We start from the raw sequence: 20,445 nt of genomic DNA, 5'->3' as shown, positions 1-20,445 counted from the left end.
GCCAGATGGCCTTCTTGGAAAGAATTTACTGTGCTCCCTCACTAGACAGAGGCTGCAGACCCTATCCTGGTCTGACCAGAGTCTCCCTCATAACGAGTCATTCTCTTAAGACCTGGCCTGACACCCTTCAGCGCCATCCCAAGGCAGTTGATGGTGGAAAAGTCTTTTCCATATCACTGTGGACGTTCAATTTTCAGGTCCTTCAGCATTGAGAAACTTTTGTCAAGGCATACTTGTATAATGTAGCACTCAAATCTGAAACCAGTGGCTGAAAATACAGTCTGAAGTGGAATCTGGGTCCTGGTGCATTGTGGATTTCAGGGTGATATCCCAAGTTGCCTTGTGATAGAAACCCTTTCTTCGGAGAAAAACAACTTGTGACATTCCAAGCGCAGCACTGGCAGGAGTGTGCACAGCATGTGAATCTACAGCAGCACATGATGCAACGATAGAATCACAGGAAGTGATGTCACACAAGCTTTTACATCATTGAGAACATAAGACGTGACATCACTGAGCTGATAACAAAATAATGTAAAATGAAAACAAACACAGCAGAGCCTCAGTGAAGTAGCCTCCTGTCTGGAAAAGGTGGCACTTCAGCTTCTCCTGTCAACTGAAGTGGTTGAATGAGGGATTCTCCTCCACTGAGATGACTTCATAAAACAGCCACAGCTCTCGGGAGGTGAACTGCACGCAGTCGCACTGAGGGGCATAGTTAAGAAATTGTGGTGGAGCACAACTAGTCGCCGCGCTGCGTCACAAGGAGAAAGGGCATGAATGCACCATATTTAAGGCAATATGTTAATTCCTGTACTTTCCCCTGCAGTGGCACCCTCTCGGCAGCCTAGCACCAACGTAGGCACCCTGGTGCGAGGGTGCCTGCATTGTAAGGGGGGATTGTTTTTGTGCAGGTAGGAGCAACTTCCTGCACAAAAACGATCCTGAGGGGCTTTGTCCTCTTTCTATGCGTGCTGCAGAACGCAGCGCACATACAAAGAGAAAACAAGAAGAAGAAAGAACGGTATTTCTCTTCGGTACCCCTCTCCTGGGAGGCGGAGGCGTTTGGTGCATTCCCAGGCCTACCACTGCTGGTGAATCTGGGGCAGCATCGGAATCCATAGGTGGAGGCGTGGGAACACCCACTGCAACACTCGTGGAAGTGCCCGCCTGGCACTGAGCAATGCAACGCAGTGATTTGCAATGCTTTTCATTACACGAGATTTATGAACCCACTCAGGGCTACGCAAGGTTTGCATGGCTTCAAAAATCTCACTTAAGGCTTACATCGTGCATGTGCTACGGTACGTGGTGCAAACGCAACGCAAACCGGCTCATAAATATGGTCAAGAGAGTTTCATTTCTAGCCCCTCTCACCTTGTCACATTAAAGGATTGATTTAGAGTTTTGTGGACAGAGGTGAAACCATCGGTATGGCGGAGAACTTTACTCCTGCCAGGGTCTTACGTCCGTCAAATTTAGAGATGTCCGCCGGCTGAACAGACATCTACTAACATTGGCATTACTTTCGAAAATACAATAACAAATGTCTGCTCCGGTGTGGGGTGTCGATGACGGACAGTGAAAGCTGGCAGTTGAATGGCCAGACCTGCCCCAGCCCTTACTGCATCAGGCCGTCGGAGAAGTATGTCAGTGATGGAGGTGGTGTAGTCTTCGTCGCTAACGTACTTAAGGTCCGCCTGTCTGTAGATGAAGCGGTGGACCTTGAGTTTGGCGGAGACGGTTCTCTGTCGGTGGAGTCCCCTCTTTGCCAAACTGTAAATCAGGCCCTTAGTTCTTTTGGAATTAACAATTCAACCAAATTCCAGATGTGTGAGTCTCACTCACAATGAGTGAGGCTTGAGGCATCTGAGTTATTCGTATGTAGACACTGGAAGTTTTATAGCACAAATATAGCGAGGAGGCAGCAGAGCTCTGACCACAGCAGCAGGGAGGGACTGGCTCAGGACCCTATACAAAGAGCAGGTGGAGCACGAATGGTGGGATTGGGGCGTGCTCCCCCTATGGTGAGTATTGGGGTGTTTCTTCCACAAGCTAGCGAGGCCCCGGTGTGTGTTTAGTGTGCTGGTGTCCTCGGAGGCACAGGCACCCCTCTGTTCCCTCCAGTCCTGACAATTCACTCACAGATGCTTTTTCTCTGTTTTTCTATTTGTGGTGCTCATCAGCTCCCTACAATCCCACTCTGAGCGTGGAGGCCTCCGAGGACCCTAACTCACTGGATGTGAAGGCGCCCTGGCAGTCCCTGGTGGTCACCTGCGTGAGGAACCCCTGCAGCGGCTCCATCGTCAGCGAGTACTGGATACTGACCTCGGCTGCTTGTGTGCTGGACATGTAAGGGCTGCACTCTCTACACCTGCACTCTCTGTGCATCTGCACTCCCTACACTTGCACTCACACTACTTTCACTTTGCATCTGCACTCACTGTACATCAGCACTCTCCACACCTACACTCACTTTACACCTGCACTGTCTACACCTGCTCTCACTGTGAACCTGCACTCTCTACACTTGCACTCTATACACCTGCACTCTCCACACCTGCACTCACTGTGCACCTGTTCTCTGCAAACATGCACACTCTACACCTGCACTCACTGTACATCTACACTCTCTTCACCTGCACTCACTGTACTCTCACTGTGAACCTGCAATCACTATGCATCTGCACTCTCCACACCTGCTCTCACTGTACACCTGCTCTCATGGTGCTCTCACATTGCACCTGAACTCACTGTACACCTGCTCTTACGGTGCTCTCACTTTGCACCTGCACTCACTGTACACATGCTCTCATGGTGTCCTCACTTTGCACCTGCACTCACTGTACACCTGCTCTCATGGTGCTCTCACTTTGCTCCTGCGCTCACTGTACACCTGCTCTCATGGTAATCTCACTTTGCACCTGCGCTCACTGTACACCTGCTCTCACGGTGCTCTCACTTTGCACTTGCACTCACTGTACACCTCCTCTCACGGTGCTCTCACTTTGCACCTGCACTCACTGTACATCTCCTCTCATGGTGCCCTCACTTTGCACCTGCACTCACTGTACACCTTTACTCACTGTACACCTGCTCTCACGGTGCTCTCACTTTTCACTTGCACTCACTGTACACCTGCACTAACAGTGCTCTCACTTTGCACCTGCGCTCACTGTACACCTGCGCTCATGGTGCTCTCACTTTGCACCTGCACTCACTGTACACCTCCTCTCACAGTGCTCTCAGTTTGCACCTGCACTCACTGTACACCTCCTCTCACGGTGCCCTCACTTTGCACCTGTACTCACTGTACACCTGCACTCACTGTACACCTGCTCTCATGGTGCTCTCACTTTGCACTTGCACTCACTGTACACCTGCTCTAACAGTGCTCTTACTTTGCACCTGCGCTCCCCGTGCTCTCACTTTGCACCTGCACTCACTGTACACCTGCTCTCACGGTACTCTCAGTTTGCAGTCACTGTACACCTGCTCTCACGGTACTCTCACTTTGCACTTGCACTCACTGTACACCTCCTCTCACGGTGCTCTCAGTTTGCATCTGCGCTCACTGTACACCTGCGCTCACAGTGCTCTCACTTTGCACTTGCACTCACTGTACACCTCCTCTCAAGGTGCTCTCAGTTTGCACCTGCTCTCACTGTACACCTGCACTCTTGACACCTGCACTCACTGTACACCTGCCCTCACAGTACTTTCACTTTTGCACATGCACTCACTGTACACCTGCTCTCACGGTACCCTCACTTTGCACCTGCGCTCACTGTACACCTGCTCTCATGGTGCACTCACTTTGCACTTGCACTCTCTGTACACCTGCGCTCACGGTGCCCTCACTTTGCACCTGCGCTCACTGTTCACCTGCACTCACGGTGCTCTCACTTTGCACCTGCACTCACTGTACACCTGCTCTTACGATGCTCTCACTGTACACCTGTTCTCACACTGCTCTCACTTTGCACCTGCTCTCACTGTACACCTGCACTCACTATATGCCTGCTCTCACGGTGGGCTCACTTTGCACCTGCGCTCACTGTACACCTGCTCTCATGGTGCACTCACTTTGCACTTGCTCTCACTGTACACCTGCTCTCACGGTGCTCTCACTTTGCACCTGCTCTCACTATACACCTGCTCTCACGGTGCGCTCACTGTACACCTGCTCTCACGGTGCTCTCAGTTTGCACTTGCACTCAATGTACACCTGCTCTCACGGTGCTCTCACTTTGCACCTGCTCTCACAGTGCTCTCACTTTGCACCTGCTCTCACGGTGCACTCAATGTACACCTGCTCTCATGGTGCCCTCACTTTGCACCTGCTCTTATCGTATGCCTGCACTCACTGTACACCTGCACTCACTGTACACCTGCTCTCACGGTGCTCTCACTTTGCACTTGCACTCACTGTACACATGCGCTCACTGTACACCTGCTCTTACGGTGCTCTCACTTTGCACCTGCACTCACTGTACACCTGCTCTCACGGTGTCCTCAGTTTGCACCTGCGCTCACTGTACACCTGCTCTCATGGTGCTCTCACTTTGCACCTGTGCTCACTGTACACCTGCTCTCACGGTGCTCTCACTTTGCACTTGCACTCACTGTACACCTGCTCTCACGGTGCTCTCAGTTTGCACCTGCACTCACTGTACAACTCCTCTCACGGTGCCCTCACTTTGCACCTGCACTCACTGTACACCTGCTCTCACGGTGATCTCACTTTGCACTTGCACTCACTGTACACCTGCTCTAAGAGTGCTCTCACTTTGCACCTGCGCTCACTGTACACCTGCGCTCACGGTGCTCTCACTTTGCACCTGCACTCACTGTACACCTCCTCTCACGGTGCTCTCAGTTTGCACCTGCACTCACTGTACACCTGCGCTCAAGGTGCTCTCACTTTGCACCTGCACTCACTGTACACCTGCTCTCACGGTACTCTCACTTTGCACTTGCACTCACTGTACACCTCCTCTCACGGTGCTCTCAGTTTGCACCTTCACTCACTGTACACCTGCGCTCACGGTGCTCCCACTTTGCACTTGCACTCACTGTACACCTCCTCTCAAGGTGCTCTCAGTTTGCACCTGCACTCACTGTACACCTGCTCTCACGGTGCCCTCACTTCGCACCTGCGCTCACTGTACACCTGCTCTCATGGTGCACTCACTTTGCACTTGCACTCACTGTACACGTGCGCTCACGATGCCCTCACTTTGCACCTGCACTCACGGTGCTCTCACTTTGCACCTGCACTCACTGTACACCTGCTCTTACGGTGCTCTCACTGTACACCTGTTAATACAGTGCTCTCACTGTACACCTGCACTCACTGTATGCCTGCTCTCACGGTGCCCTCACTTTGCACCTGCACTCACTGTACACCTGCTTTCACGGTGCTCCTACTTTGCACCTGAACTCACTGTACGACTCCTCTCACTTTGCAACTGCACTCACTGTACACCTGCTCTCACAGTGCACTCACTTTGCACTTGACTCACTGTACGCCTCCTCTCACGGTGCTCTCACTTTGCACCTGCTCTCACAGTGCTCTCACTTTGCACCTGCTCTCACGGTGCTCTCCCTGTACACCTGCTCTCACGGTGCTCTCACTTTGCACCTGTGCTCACTGTACACCTGCTCTCACGGTACTCTCACTTTGCACTTGCACTCACTGTACACCTGCTCTCACGGTGCGCTCACTGTACACCTGCTCTCATGGTGCTCTCACTTTGCACCTGCACTCACTGTACACCTGCTCTCACGGTGTGCTCACTGTACACCTGCTCTAACGGTACTCTCACTTTGCACCTGCTCTCACTGTGCCCTCACTTTGCACCTGTGCTCAGTGTACACCTGCTCTCACAGTGCTCTCACTTTGCACCTGCACTCACTGTACACCTGCTCTCATGGTGCCCTCACTTTGCACCTGCAGTCACTGTACACCTGCTCTCACATTGCACCTGAACTCACTGTACACCTCCTCTCACAGTGCTCTCTGTTTGCACCTGCACTCACTGTACACCTGCTCTCACAGTGTCCTCAGTTTGCACCTGCGCTCACTGTACACCTGCTCTCATGGTGCTCTCACCTTGCACCTGCGCTCACTGTACACCTGCTCTCATGGTAATCTCACTTTGCACCTGTGCTCACTGTACACCTGCTCTCACGGTGCTCTCACTTTGCACTTGCACTCACTGTACACCTCCTCTCACGGTGCTCTCAGTTTGCACCTGCACTCACTGTACACCTCCTCTCACGGTGCCCTCACTTTGCACCTGCACTCACTGTACACCTGCTCTCATGGTGCCCTCACTTTGCACCTGCGCTCACTGTACACCTGCTCTCACAGTGCACTCACTTTGCACTTGCACTCACTGTACACCTGCGCTCACTGTACACCTGCTCTCACAGTGAACTCACTTTGCACTTGCACTCACTGTACACCTGCTCTCACTTTGCACCTGCACTCACTGTACACCTGCTCTCATGGTGCTCTCACTATGCACCTGCACTAACTGTACACCTGCTCTCATGGTGCTCTCACTTTGCACCTGCACTCACTGTACACCTGCTCTCACAGTACTCTAAGTTTGCACCTGCATTCACTGTACACCTGCTCTCACGGTGCTCTCACTGTACACCTGCTCTCACGGTGCTCTCACTTTGCACCTGCACTCACTGTACACCTGCTCTCACAGTACTCTAAGTTTGCACCTGCATTCACTGTACACCTCCTCTCACGGTGCTCTCAGTTTGCACCTGCACTCACTGTACACCTGCGCTCACGTTGCTCTCACTTTGCACCTGCACTCACTGTACACCTGCTCTCACAGTACTGTAAGTTTGCACCTGCATTCACTGTACACCTGCTCTCACGGTGCTCTCACTTTTCACCTGCGCTCACTGTACACCTGCACTCACGGTGCTCACGGTGCTCTCACTTTGCACCTGCACTCACTGTACACCTGCTCTCACGGTACTCTCAGTTTGCACCTGCATTCACTGTACACCTGCTCTCACGGTGATCTCACTTTGCACCTGCGCTCACTGTACACCTGCGCTCACGGTGCTCTCACTTTGCACCTGCACTCACTGTACACCTCCTCTCACGGTGCTCTCACTTTGCACCTGCACTCACTGTACACCTGCTCTCACGGTACTCTCAGTTTGCAGTCACTGTACACCTGCTCTCACAGTGCTCCCACTTTGCACCTGCACTCACTGTACGACTCCTCTCACTTTGCAACTGCACTCACTGTACACCTGCTCTCACAGTGCTCTGACTTTGCACTTGACTCACTGTACGCCTCCTCTCACGGTGCTCTGACTTTGCACCTGCTCTCGCAGTGCTCTCACTTTGCACCTGCTCTCACGGTGCTCTCACTGTACACCTGCTCTCACGGTGCTCTCACTTTGCACCTGTGCTCACTGTACACCTGCTCTCACGGTGCTCTCACTTTGCACCTGTGCTCACTGTACACCTGCTCTCACGGTGCTCTCTCTATGCACCTGCACTAACTGTACACCTGCTCTCACGGTGCTCTCACTGTACACCTGCTCTCATGGTGCTCTCACTTTGCACCTGCGCTCACTGTACACCTGCTCTCACGGTGCGCTCAGTGTATACCTGCTCTCACGGTACTTTCACTTTGCACCTGCACTCACTTTACACCTGCTCTCACGGTGCGCTCACTGTACCCCTGCTCTCACTGTACTCTCACTTTGCACCTGCTCTCACTGTACAGCTGCTCTCACGGTGCTCTCACTTAGCACTTGCACTAAATGTACACCTGCTCTTACGGTGCTCTCACTTTGCACCTGCACTCACTGTACACCTGCTCTCACGGTGCTCTCACTTTGCACCTGCACTCACTGTACACCTGCTCTCATGGTGCCCTCACTTTGCACCTGCTCTCACCGTATGCCTGCACTCACTGTACACCTGCACTCACTGTATACCTGCTCTCACAGTGCTCTCACTTTGCACCTGCTCTCACGGTGCTCTCACTGTACACCTGCTCTCACGGTGCTCTCACTGTACACCTGCTCTCACGGTGCTCTCACTTTGCACCTGTGCTCACTGTACACCTGCTCTCACGGTGCTCTCACTTTGCACCTGCACTCACTGTACACCTGCTCTCATGGTGCTCTCACTATGCACCTGCACTCACTGTACACCTCCTCTCACGGTGCTCTCAGTTTGCACCTGCACTCACTGTACACCTGCTCTCACAGTACTCTAAGTTTGCACCTGCATTCACTGTACACCTGCTCTCACGGTGCTCTCACTTTTCACCTGCGCTCACTGTACACCTGCGCTCACGGTGCTCACGGTGCTCTCACTTTGCACCTGCACTCACTGTACACCTGCTCTCACGGTGCTCTCACTTTTCACCTGCGCTCACTGTACACCTGCGCTCATGGTGCTCTCACTTTGCTCCTGCATTCACTGTACACCTGCTCTCACGGTGCTCTCACTTTTCACCTGCGCTCACTGTACACCTGCGCTCATGGTGCTCTCACTTTGCACCTGCACTCACTGTACACCTGTTCTCACGGTACTCTCAGTTTGCAGTCACTGTACACCTGCTCTCACAGTGCTCCCACTTTGCACCTGCACTCACTGTACGACTCCTCTCACTTTGCAACTGCACTCACTGTACACCTGCTCTCACAGTGCTCTGACTTTGCACTTGACTCACTGTACGCCTCCTCTCACGGTGCTCTGACTTTGCACCTGCTCTCGCAGTGCTCTCACTTTGCACCTGCTCTCACGGTGCTCTCACTGTACACCTGCTCTCACGGTGCTCTCACTTTGCACCTGTGCTCACTGTACACCTGCTCTCACGGTGCTCTCACTTTGCACCTGCACTCACTGTACACCTGCTCTCACGGTGCGCTCACTGTACACCTGCTCTCATGGTGCTCTCACTTTGCACCTGCGCTCACTGTACACCTGCTCTCACGGTGCGCTCAGTGTATACCTGCTCTCACGGTACTTTCACTTTGCACCTGCACTCACTTTACACCTGCTCTCACGGTGCGCTCACTGTACCCCTGCTCTCACTGTACTCTCACTTTGCACCTGCTCTCACTGTACAGCTGCTCTCACGGTGCTCTCACTTAGCACTTGCACTAAATGTACACCTGCTCTTACGGTGCTCTCACTTTGCACCTGCACTCACTGTACACCTGCTCTCACGGTGCTCTCACTTTGCACCTGCACTCACTGTACACCTGCTCTCATGGTGCCCTCACTTTGCACCTGCTCTCACCGTATGCCTGCACTCACTGTACACCTGCACTCATTGTATACCTGCTCTCACGGTGCTCCCACTGTGCACATGCGCTCACTGTACACCTGCTCTCACGGTGCTCTCACTTTGCACCTGCACTCACTGTACACCTGCTCTCATGGTGCTCCCACTATGCACCTGCACTCACTGTACACCTGCTCTCACGGTACCCTCACTTTGCACCTGCACTCACTGTACACCTGCTCTCATGGTGCTCTCACTGTACACCTGCTCTCACAGGACCCTCACTTTGCACCTGCACTCACTGTACACCTGCTCTCACTCTGCTCTCACTTTGCACCTTCACTCACTGTACACCTGCTCTCATGGTGCTCTCACTTTGCACCTGCACTCACTGTACACCTGCTCTCACGGTACTCTCAGTTTGCACCTGCACTCACTGTACACCTGCTCTCACGGTGCTCTCACTTTGCACTTGCACTCACTGTACACCTCCTCTCACAGTGCTCTCAGGTTGCACTTGCACTCACTGTACACCTCCTCTCCCGGTGCCCTCACTTTGCACCTGCACTCGCTGTACACCTGCTCTAACAGTGCTCTCACTGTACACCTGCTCTCACTCTACACCTGCTCTCACTGTACACCTGCACTCACTGTACACCTGCTGTCACAGTGCTCTCAGTTTGCACCTGTGCTCAGTGTACACCTGCTCTCACTCTACACCTGCACTCACTGTACACCGGCTCTCACAGTGCTCTCACTTTGCACTTGCACTCACTATACACCTACTCTCACGGTGCTCTCACTTTGCACCTGCACTCACTGTACACCTGCTCTCACAGTGCTCTCACTTTGCACCTGCACTAACTGTACACCTGCTCTCACGGTGCGCTCACTGTACACCTGCTCTCATGGTGCTCTCACTTTGCACCTGCTCTCACTGTACACCTGCTCTCATGGTACTCTCACTTTGCACTTGCACTCACTGTACACCTGCTCTCACGCTGCTCTCACTTTGCACCTGCACTCACTGTACACCTGCACTCACTGTACACTTGCTCTCACGGTGCTCTCACTTGGCACTCACTGTACACCTGCTCTCATGGTACTCTCACTTTGCACCTGCACTCACTGTACACCTGCACTCACTGTACACTTGCTCTCACGGTGCTCTCACTTGGCACTCACTGTACACCTGCTCTCATGGTACTCTCACTTTACACCTGATCTCACGGTTCCCTCACTTTGCACCTGCACTCACTGTACATGTGCTCTCACAGTACTCTTACTTTGCACCTGCGCTCACTGTACACCTGCTCTCATGGTACTCTCACTTTGCACTTGCACTCACTTTACACCTTCTCTCACGGTTCCCTCACTTTGCACCTGCGCTTACTGTACACGTGCTCTCACAGTACTCTTACTTTGCACTTGCACTCACTGTCCACCTGCTCTCACGGTGCTCTCACTTTGCACTTGCACTCACTGTACACCTGCACTCACTGCACACGTGCTCTCACTTTACACCTGCACTCACTGTACACCTGCACTCACTGTACACCTGCTCTCACGGTACTCTCAGTTCGCACTTGCACTCACTGTACACCTGCACTCACTGTACACCTGCTCTCACGGTACACCTGCTCTCACGGTACTCTCAGTTTGCACTTGCACTCACTGTACACGTGCTCTCATGGTGCTCTCACTTTGCACTTGCACTCACTGTACACTTGCTCTCACGGTGCTCTCACTGTACACCTGCTCTCACGGTGCTCTCACTTTGCACCTGCACTCATTGTACACCTGCTCTCACGGTGCTCTCACTTTGCACCTGCACTCACTGTACACCTGCTCTCACGGTGCGCTCACTGTACACCTGCTCTCACGGTGTTCTCACTTTGCACCTGCTCTCACTGTCCACCTGCTCTCACGGTGCTCTCACTTTGCACTTGCACTCACTGTACACCTGCTCTCACGGTTCTCTCACTTTGCACCTGCACTCACTGTACACCTGCTCTCACGGTACTCTGTTTGCACCTGCACTCACTGTACACCTGCTCTCACGGTGCTCTCACTTTGCACTTGCACTCACTGTACACCTCCTCTCACAGTGCTCTCAGTTTGCACTTGCACTCACTGTACACCTCCTCTCCCGGTGCCCTCACTTTGCACCTGCACTCACTGTACACCTGCTCTAACAGTGCTCTCACTGTACACCTGCTCTCACTCTACACCTGCTCTCACTGTACACCTGCACTCACTGTACACCTGCTGTCACAGTGCTCTCAGTTTGCACCTGTGCTCACTGTACACCTGCTCTCATGGTGCTCTCACTTTGCACATGCACACACTGTACACCTGCTCTCACGGTACTCTTACTTTGCACCTGCACTAACTGTACACCTGTTCTCACAGTGCTCTCACTTTGCACTTGCACTCACTGTACACATGCTCTCACTTTGCACCTGTGCTCACTGTACACCTGCTCTCACGGTGCCCTCACTTTGCACCTGCTCTCACTGTACACCTCCTCTCATGGTGCTCTCACTTTGCACTTGCACTCACTATACACCTGCACTCACTGTACACTTGCTCTCAAAGTGCTCTCACTTTGCACCTGCTCTCACGGTGCTCTCACTTTGCACCTGCTCTCACTGTCTACCTGCTCCCATGGTGCTCTCTCTTTGCACTTGCACTCACTGCACACCTGCTCTCACGGTGCTCTCACTTTTCACCTGCACTAACTGTACACCTGCTCTCACAGTGCTCTCACTTTGCACTTGCACTCACTGTACACCTGCTCTCACGGTACTCTCACTTTGCACCTGCTCTCACAGTGCTCTCACTTTGCACCTGCTCTCACGGTGCTCTCACTGTACACCTGCTCTCACGGTGCTCTCACTTTGCACCTGTGCTCACTGTACACCTGCTCTCACTTTGCACCTGCACTCACTGTACACCTGCTCTCATGGTGCTCTCACTATGCACCTGCACTAACTGTACACCTGCTCTCACGGTGCTCTCACTTTGCACCTGCACTCACTGTACACCTGCTCTCACAGTGCTTTCACTTTGCACCTGCGCTCAGTGTACACCTGCACTCACTGTACACCTGCTCTCATGGTACTCTCAGTTTTCACCTGCTCTCACAGTGCTCTCACTTTGCACCTGCTGTCACGGTGCTCTCACTGTACACCTGCTCTCACAGTGCTCTCACTTTGCACCTGTGCTCACTGTACACCTGCTCTCACGGTGCCCTCACTTTGCACCTGCACTCACTGTACACCTGCTCTCATGGTGCTCTCACTATGCACCTGCACTAACTGTACACCTCCTCTCACGGTGCTCTCACTTTGCACCTGCACTCATTGTACACCTGCTCTCACGGTGCTCTCGCTTTGCACCTGCACTCACTGTACACCTGCTCTCACGGTGCGCTCACTGTACACCTGCTCTCACGGTGTTCTCACTTTGCACCTGCTCTCACTGTCCACCTGCTCTCACTGTGCTCTCACTTTGCACTTGCACTCACTGTACACCTGCTCTCACGGTGCTCTCACTGTGCACCTGCACTCACTGTACACCTGCTCTCATGGTGCTCTCACTTTGCACGTGCACACACTGTAAACCTGCTCTCACGGTACTCTCACTTTGCACCTGCACTAACTGTACACCTGTTCTCACAGTGCTCTCACTTTGCACTTGCACTCACTGTACACATGCTCTCACTTTGCACCTGTGCTCACTGTACACCTGCTCTCACGGTGCCCTCACTTTGCACCTGCTCTCACTGTACACCTCCTCTCATGGTGCTCTCACTTTGCACTTGCACTCACTGTACACCTGCACTCACTGTACACTTGCTCTCACAGTGCTCTCACTTTGCACCTGCTCTCACGGTGCTCTCACTTTGCACCTGCTCTCATGGTGCTCACTCTTTGCACTTGCACTCACTGTACACCTGCTCCCACGGTGCTCTCACTTTTCACCTGCACTAACTGTACACCTGCTCTCACAGTGCTCTCACTTTGCACTTGCACTCACTGTACACCTCCTCTCACGGTACTCTCACTTTGCACCTGCTCTCACAGTGCTCTCACTTTGCATCTGCTCTCACGGTGCTCTCACTGTACACCTGCTCTCACGGTGCTCTCACTTTGCACCTGTGCTCACTGTACACCTGCTCTCACGGTGCCCTCACTTTGCACCTGCACTCACTGTACACCTGCTCTCATGGTGCTCTCACTATGCACCTGCACTAACTGTACACCTGCTCTTACGGTGCTCTCACTTTGCACCTGCACTCACTGTACACCTGCTCTCACGGTGCTTTCACTTTGCACCTGCGCTCAGTGTACACCTGCACTCACTGTACACCTGCTCTCATGGTGCTCTCACTTTGCACCTGCTCTCACGGTGCTCTCACTGTACTCCTGCACTCACTGTACACCCGCTCTCACTGTGCTCTCACTTTACAACTGCTCTCACTTTACACCTGCTCTCACTGTCCACCTCGATCCCTAGCGATCACTGGACCCCGACATGGGCTGCCTAGGTGCTGGCCAGTGATTGATGTACGTCTGTCTCGCTCCATCCAAGCTGGCTTTTTGGGGCATACATCTTTCTTGCTACTTCTGAGGTTGTTGGATGGTGCATACCTTTGTCTCCCTCTCTGGGGTGGTCGGTGGCACACACAGGTGTCTCACTCCACATGAGGTACTTGTCTGTGTGGCTCCTTCTGATGTGGTTGCTTGGCTCGGAGGACCTCCGTTGGTGGATACCTCTCTCTTACTTTCTCTGTGCTAGTTGATGCACTCCTCTTTCTTGCATTTCCCTCACCTGTCAGTGTTTTTCTTTCCCTCACTCTCTCTCTCATGTGGTTGACGTCCACCTCTCTGTCCTGCACCTTCAAAGGTGATTGATGTGAGGATCTGTGCCCCTCCTTTTGAAGTGGTTGCTAGGCTCACACATTTGCCTCTGGAGTGGTTAGTTCATGTACACCACTTTGACTCCATGTTCGGTGGTTGATGTACATGTCTTTCTCGCTCCTTCTGAGGTGGTTGTTTGGCATATATCTCTTTCTTGCTCTCTGTCTATTTGGTTTGTACATACAATTTTCTCGCACCTGAGTAGTTGGTTGGTGCACACCTCTTTTTGCCTCTTCTGTGTTACTTGGTTCGTGCATGATTGTTCCTCTTTCTCCCCAAGGTGTTTGGTTGGTGAGTACCTCTCTTACATCTTCTCATTGTTTGGCTGTCCCATACCTCTTTCTTGCTTTTTCTGTGGTAGTTGGTTGGTGCCTGCTTGTTTCAGTCTCTCTCTAAGGTGTTTGACTGGTGGATACCTCTCTTGTTTTTTCTGAGGTGGTTGCATGACACATACATTTCTTCTCATACTCAGCAGGAGGCTGGTTGATGTACAACCACCTCTCTTGCTTCTTCTAAGTGGTTGGCTGTCCCATACCTCTTTGTTGCCTTCTCTGTATTCACTGTACACCTGCTCTCACGCTGCCTTCTCTGTGGTAGTTGGTTGGTGCTTGTTTCAGTTTCTCCCCATGGTGTTTGGTTGGTGGTTACATCCTCTGCTTTTTTTGAGGTCGTTGCATGACACATACTTTTCTTCTCACACACTACCCGCCATCTCGGGAGGTTGCTGGTTGGTGTATACCTACCTTGTCCTGGGGTGGCTGCTTGGTGTATACCTAGCTCTCTTGCTTCTTCTAAGTGGTTGGCTGTCCCATACCTCTTTGTTGCTTTTTCTGTGTTAGTTGGTTGGTGCATACTTGTTTCACTCTCTCTCCAAGGTGTTTGGCTGGTGGGCACCTTGTTTGCTTTTTCGGAGGTGGTTGCATGACACATATGTTTCTTTTCATACTCAGCAGGAGGCTGGTTGATGTATTTGATGTATACCTACCTCTGTTGCTTCTCCTGAGGTGGTTGCATGACACATACTATACTTCCAACACCCTCCCCCTACCTCGGAGGTGGCTGGTTGGTGTATACATACCTTTGTTGCTTCTCCAGAGGTGGTTGGTTGGCACACACCTCTTTGTTGCCTTTTGTGTGATAGTTGGTTGGTGCATACTTGTTTCACTCTCTCTCCAAGGTATTTGGCTGGTGGGTACCTTGTTTGCTTTTTCAGAGGTGGTTGCATGACACATATGTTTCTTTTCATACTGAGCAGGAGGCTGGTTGATGTATTTGATCTATACCTACCTCTGTTGCTTCTTCTGAGGTGGTTGTATGACACATACTATACTTCTCACACCCTCCCGCCACCTCGGGAGGTGGCTGGTTGGTGTATACATACCTCTGTTGCTTCTCCTGATGGTTGGTTGGCACACACCTCTTTGTTGCCTTTTGTGTGATAGTTGGTTGGTGCATACTTGTTTGCCTTTTTTCCCCAGGGTGTTTGACTGGTGGGTACCTCCCTTGTTTTTTCTAAGTTGGTTGCATAACAAATACTTTTCTTCTCACACCCTCCCGCCATCTCGGCAGGTGACTGGTTGATGTAGACCTAGCTCTGTTGCTTCTTCTAAGTGGTTGGCTGTCCTATACCTCTTTGTTGCCTTCTCTGTGGTAGTTGGTTGGTGCTTGTTTCAGTTTCTCCCCAAGGTGTTTGGTTGGTGGGTATCTCCTCTGCTTTTTCTGAGGTCGTTCCATGACATATACTTTTCTTCTCACACATCACCCGCCGTCTCGGTAGGTTGCTGGTTGGTTTATACCTACCTTCTCCTAGGGTGGCTGGTTGGTGTAAACCTAGCTCTCTTGCTTCTTCCAAGTGGTTGGCTGTTCCATACCTCTTTGTTGCACTTTCTGTGGTAGTTGGTTGGTGCATACTTGTTTCATTCTCTCTCCAAGGTGTTTGACTGGTGGGTACCTCTCTTGCTTCTTCTGAGGTGGTTGCATGGCACATATATTTCTTCTCATACTCGGCAGGAGGCTGGTTGATGTATTTGATGTATACCTACCTCTCTTGCTTCTTCTGAGGTGGTTGGTTGGCGCACACCTCCTTGTTGCCTTTTCTCAGGTAGTAGGTTGGTGCATACTGTTTATCTCTCTCTCCAAGGTGTTTGGTTGGTGGGTACCTGTCTTGCTTTTTCTCCGGTGGTTGCATGGCATACGTTTCTTCTCATACTCTGCAGAAGGCTGGTTGATGTATTTGATGTATACCTACCTCTCTTGCTTCTTCTGAGGTGGTTGGTTGGCGCACACCTCTTTGTTGCCTTTTCTCAGGTAGTTGGTTGGTACATACTTGTTTATCTCTCTTCCCAAGGTGTCTGGTTGGTGGGTACCTCTCTTGCTTTTTCTCAGGAGATTGCATGACATTTACGCTTCTTCTCACACCCTTCCACTATCTCAGAAGGTGGCTGGTTGGTGTACACCTACCTCAGTTGCTATTCCTGAGGTGGTTGGCTATCCCATACCTCTTTGTTGCCCTTTCTATGATGGTTGGTTCACTCTTGTTTCCCTTACTCTCCAAGATGTTTGGCTGGTGGGTACCTCTCTTGCTTCTTCTGAGGTGGTTGCTTGGCACATAAGTTTCTTCTCACACTCGGCAGGTGACTGGTTGGTGTATTTGATCTATTCTCACATCTCTTGGTTCCTCTAAAGTGGTTGTGTGGTGCAGTTAGCCCAGAGCCCTCATTTTGTCCTCCTCATCTGTCCCTCTGCAGCGAGCCAGATGACATCATGGTCTACGTTGGCCTCAGGGGAGGCGACCACATACCTGAGGATGTGAGGGCAGACCGCATCTTTCCGCATGAGCTGTACAGGCCCAAGTCGAGCAGCGCCCACAACATAGCGCTCATCCTGCTGAGGGGCCCCATCATATTCCGTGATGACATCGGCATCCTGTCCCTCTGGATGAACCTCCGCAGCAACATGTCCACCGTGGAAAACTGCGGATTGACAGGAATGCGCTCCCTGCAACCAGGTCTGAATCTACGCTGCACCACACTGAGCCATGGGGGCACACGAAGGGCATCACAGCACTATATACAAGTTTCTGTTAATGCAATCCATTGGCCACGAGAGCATAGAGAAGTTGGCGGCCCATGCATGTCGGGGCCCTCGGGTGGCCAGTGAGGCCACTGACAGCACAGGCGCATCACAGGCGCAGCATAGCCCTGGTTCTGGTACTCCTGCCCTGTACTCTGTAGCCAGTACTTTCACCCACAGCACAGCCTCAGCATAGCCCTGGTACTCCTGCCCTGTACTCTGTAGCCAGTGAGGCCACCCACAGCACAGCCTCAGCATAGCCCTGGTACTCCTGCCCTGTACTCTGTAGCCAGTGAGGCCACCCAAAGCACAGCCTCAGCATAGCCCTGGTACTCCTGCCCTGTACTCTGTAGTCAGTACTTTCACCCACAGCACAGCCTCAGCATAGCCCTGGTACTCCTGCCCTGTACTCTGTAGCCAGTGAGGCCACCCACAGCACAGGCACAGCATAGCCCTGGTTCTGGTACTCCTGCCCTGTTCTCTGTAGCCAGTGAGGCCACCCACAGCACAGCCTCAGCATAGCCCTGGTACTCCTGCCCTGTACTCTGTAGTCAGTACTTTCACCCACAGCACAGCCTCAGCATAGCCCTGGTACTCCTGCCCTGTACTCTGTAGTCAGTACTTTCACCCAGAGCACAGCCTCAGCATAGCCCTGGTACTACTGCCCTGTACTCTGTAGTCAGTACTTTCACCCAGAGCACAGCCTCAGCATAGCCCTGGTACTCCTGCCCTGTACTCTGTAGTCAGTACTTTCAGCCACAGCACAGCCTCAGCATAGCCCTGGTACTCCTGCCCTGTACTCTGTAGTCAGTACTTTCACCCACAGCACAGCCTCAGCATAGCCCTGGTACTACTGCCCTGTACTCTGTAGTCAGTACTTTCACCCACAGCACAGCCTCAGCATAGCCCTGGTACTCCTGCCCTGTACTCTGTAGTCAGTACTTTCAGCCACAGCACAGCCTCAGCATAGCCCTGGTACTCCTGCCCTGTACTCTGTAGTCAGTACTTTCAGCCACAGCACAGCCTCAGCATAGCCCTGGTACTCCTGCCCTGTACTCTGTAGTCAGTACTTTCAGCCACAGCACAGCCTCAGCATAGCCCTGGTACTCCTGCCCTGTACTCTGTAGTCAGTACTTTCACCCACAGCACAGCCTCAGCATAGCCCTGGTACTCCTGCCCTGTTCTCTGTAGCCAGTGAGGCCACCCACAGCGCAGCCTCAGCATAACCCTTGTTCTGGTACTCCTCCCCTGTACTCTGTAGCCAGTGAGGCCACCCACAGCACAGCCTCAGCATAGCCCTGGTACTCCTGCCCTGTACTCTGTAGTCAGTACTTTCACCCAGAGCACAGCCTCAGCATAGCTCTGGTACTCCTGCCCTGTACTCTGTAGTCAGTACTTTCACCCAGAGCACAGCCTCAGTATAGCCCTGGTACTCCTGCCTTGTACTCTGTAGCCAGTCAGGATTCTCACAGCACAGGTACAGAAACAATAACGTTTTCAGTTTTTATCTGCACTTAAAAATAAATACTGACAGGAAAATAAATGTTTTTCTGTCTGTATTAATCTATAAAAACTAGTAAAAACGAAAAGCATGGAGCCTTACTCTTAATTCACCTGGCGTTGGATGCGCCTCACACATAGGCCCTCATTCCAACATTGACGGGCGGCGGAGGCCGCCCGTCAACGTTGCGCGTCAGGAATACCGCTCCGCGGTCCAGAGACCGCGGAGGGTATTCCAAGTTTTCCCCTGGGCTGGCGGGCGGCCGCTGAAAGGCCACCCGCCAGCCCAGGGGAAAACGACCTTCCCACCATGAAGCCGGCTCGTAATCGAGCCGGCGGAGTGGGAAGGTGCGACGGGTGCTACTGCAGGGGCCCCGCGACTCCCCCTCCCGGGAGAACCGCCAGGAACTGGATGGCGGGAGGGGGAGTCGGAATCCCCAAGCCGGCGCAGCAAGCTGCGCAGGCTTGGAGGATTCCTTGGGGGCAGCGGGAAACCGGCGGGAGACCGCCGGTTTCCCTTCTCTGACCGCGGCTAAGCCGCCGCGGTCAGAATGCCCCGCGGGGCACCGCCGGCCTGTCGGCGGTGCCACCGCGTCCCGCGGCCCTGGCGGAAGTAATCCGCCAGGGTCGTAATGACCACCATAATGTCCCTGTTGTCTGGCATATGATACCTCTAGTCTCTAGGTTACACACAGCTGAGCACTGGCCCATGATTCTCCTGGCTGAGGATGTGCCTCACGCCTAATGTCCCTGTTGTCTGGCGTATGATACTTCTAGTCCCTAGGTTACACACAGGGGAGCCCTGACTCATGATGTCCCTGTTGCCTGGCATATGATACTTCTAGCCTCTAAGTTACACACAGCTGAGCCCTGGCCCATGATTCTCCTGGCTGAGGATGTGCCTCACGCCTAATATCCCTGTTGTCTGGCGTTTGATACTTCTGGTCTCTAGGTTACACACAGCTGAGCCCTGGCCCACGATTCTCCTGGCCGAGGATGCACCTCACGCCTAATGTCCCTGTTGTCTGGCGTATGATACCTCTAGTCTCTAGGTTACACACAGCTGAGCCCTGGCCCATGATTCTCCTGGCTGAGGATGTGCCTCACGCCTAATGTCCCTGTTGTCTGGCATATGATACCTCTAGTCTCTAGGTTACACACAGCTGAGCACTGGCCCATGATTCTCCTGGCTGAGGATGTGCCTCACGCCTAATGTCCCTGTTGTCTGGCGTATGATACCTCTAGTCTCTAGGTTACACACAGCTGAGCCCTGGCCCATGATTCTCCTGGCCGAGGATGCACCTCACGCCTAATGTCCCTGTTGTCTGGCATATGATACCTCTAGTCTCTAGGTTACACACAGCTGAGCACTGGCCCATGATTCTCCTGGCTGAGGATGTGCCTCACGCCTAATGTCCCTGTTGTCTGGCGTATGATACTTCTAGTCCCTAGGTTACACACAGGGGAGCCCTGACTCATGATTCTCCTGGCTGAGGATGTGCCTCACGCCTAATGTCCCTGTTGTCTGGCGTATGATACCTCTAGTCTCTAGGTTACACACAGCTGAGCCCTGGCCCATGATTCTCCTGGCCGAGGATGCACCTCACGCCTAATGTCCCTGTTGTCTGGCATATGATACCTCTAGTCTCTAGGTTACACAC

The 20,445-nt window shown here is 52.7% G+C and overlaps 1 protein-coding gene across 1 annotated transcript in view; it reads left to right on the top strand.

Moving 5' to 3' along the window:
• LOC138260684 (mucin-2-like) overlaps nt 1-20,445 on the top strand; it is a 241,279-nt gene that overhangs the window by 101,093 nt on the left and 119,741 nt on the right. Inside the window, exons 10-11 of the mRNA XM_069209183.1 lie at nt 2,187-2,352; nt 16,960-17,219. Coding sequence (XP_069065284.1) covers nt 2,187-2,352; nt 16,960-17,219 — 426 coding nt within the window. The remainder of the gene's footprint in view (nt 1-2,186; nt 2,353-16,959; nt 17,220-20,445) is intronic.

Source organism: Pleurodeles waltl, chromosome 10 (assembly GCF_031143425.1).
Source record: "Pleurodeles waltl isolate 20211129_DDA chromosome 10, aPleWal1.hap1.20221129, whole genome shotgun sequence".
NCBI classification, from domain to species: Eukaryota; Metazoa; Chordata; class Amphibia; order Caudata; family Salamandridae; genus Pleurodeles; species Pleurodeles waltl.
Note: the sequence above shows the minus strand (reverse complement) of the source record. Positions and strands in the feature narration are given on the sequence as shown.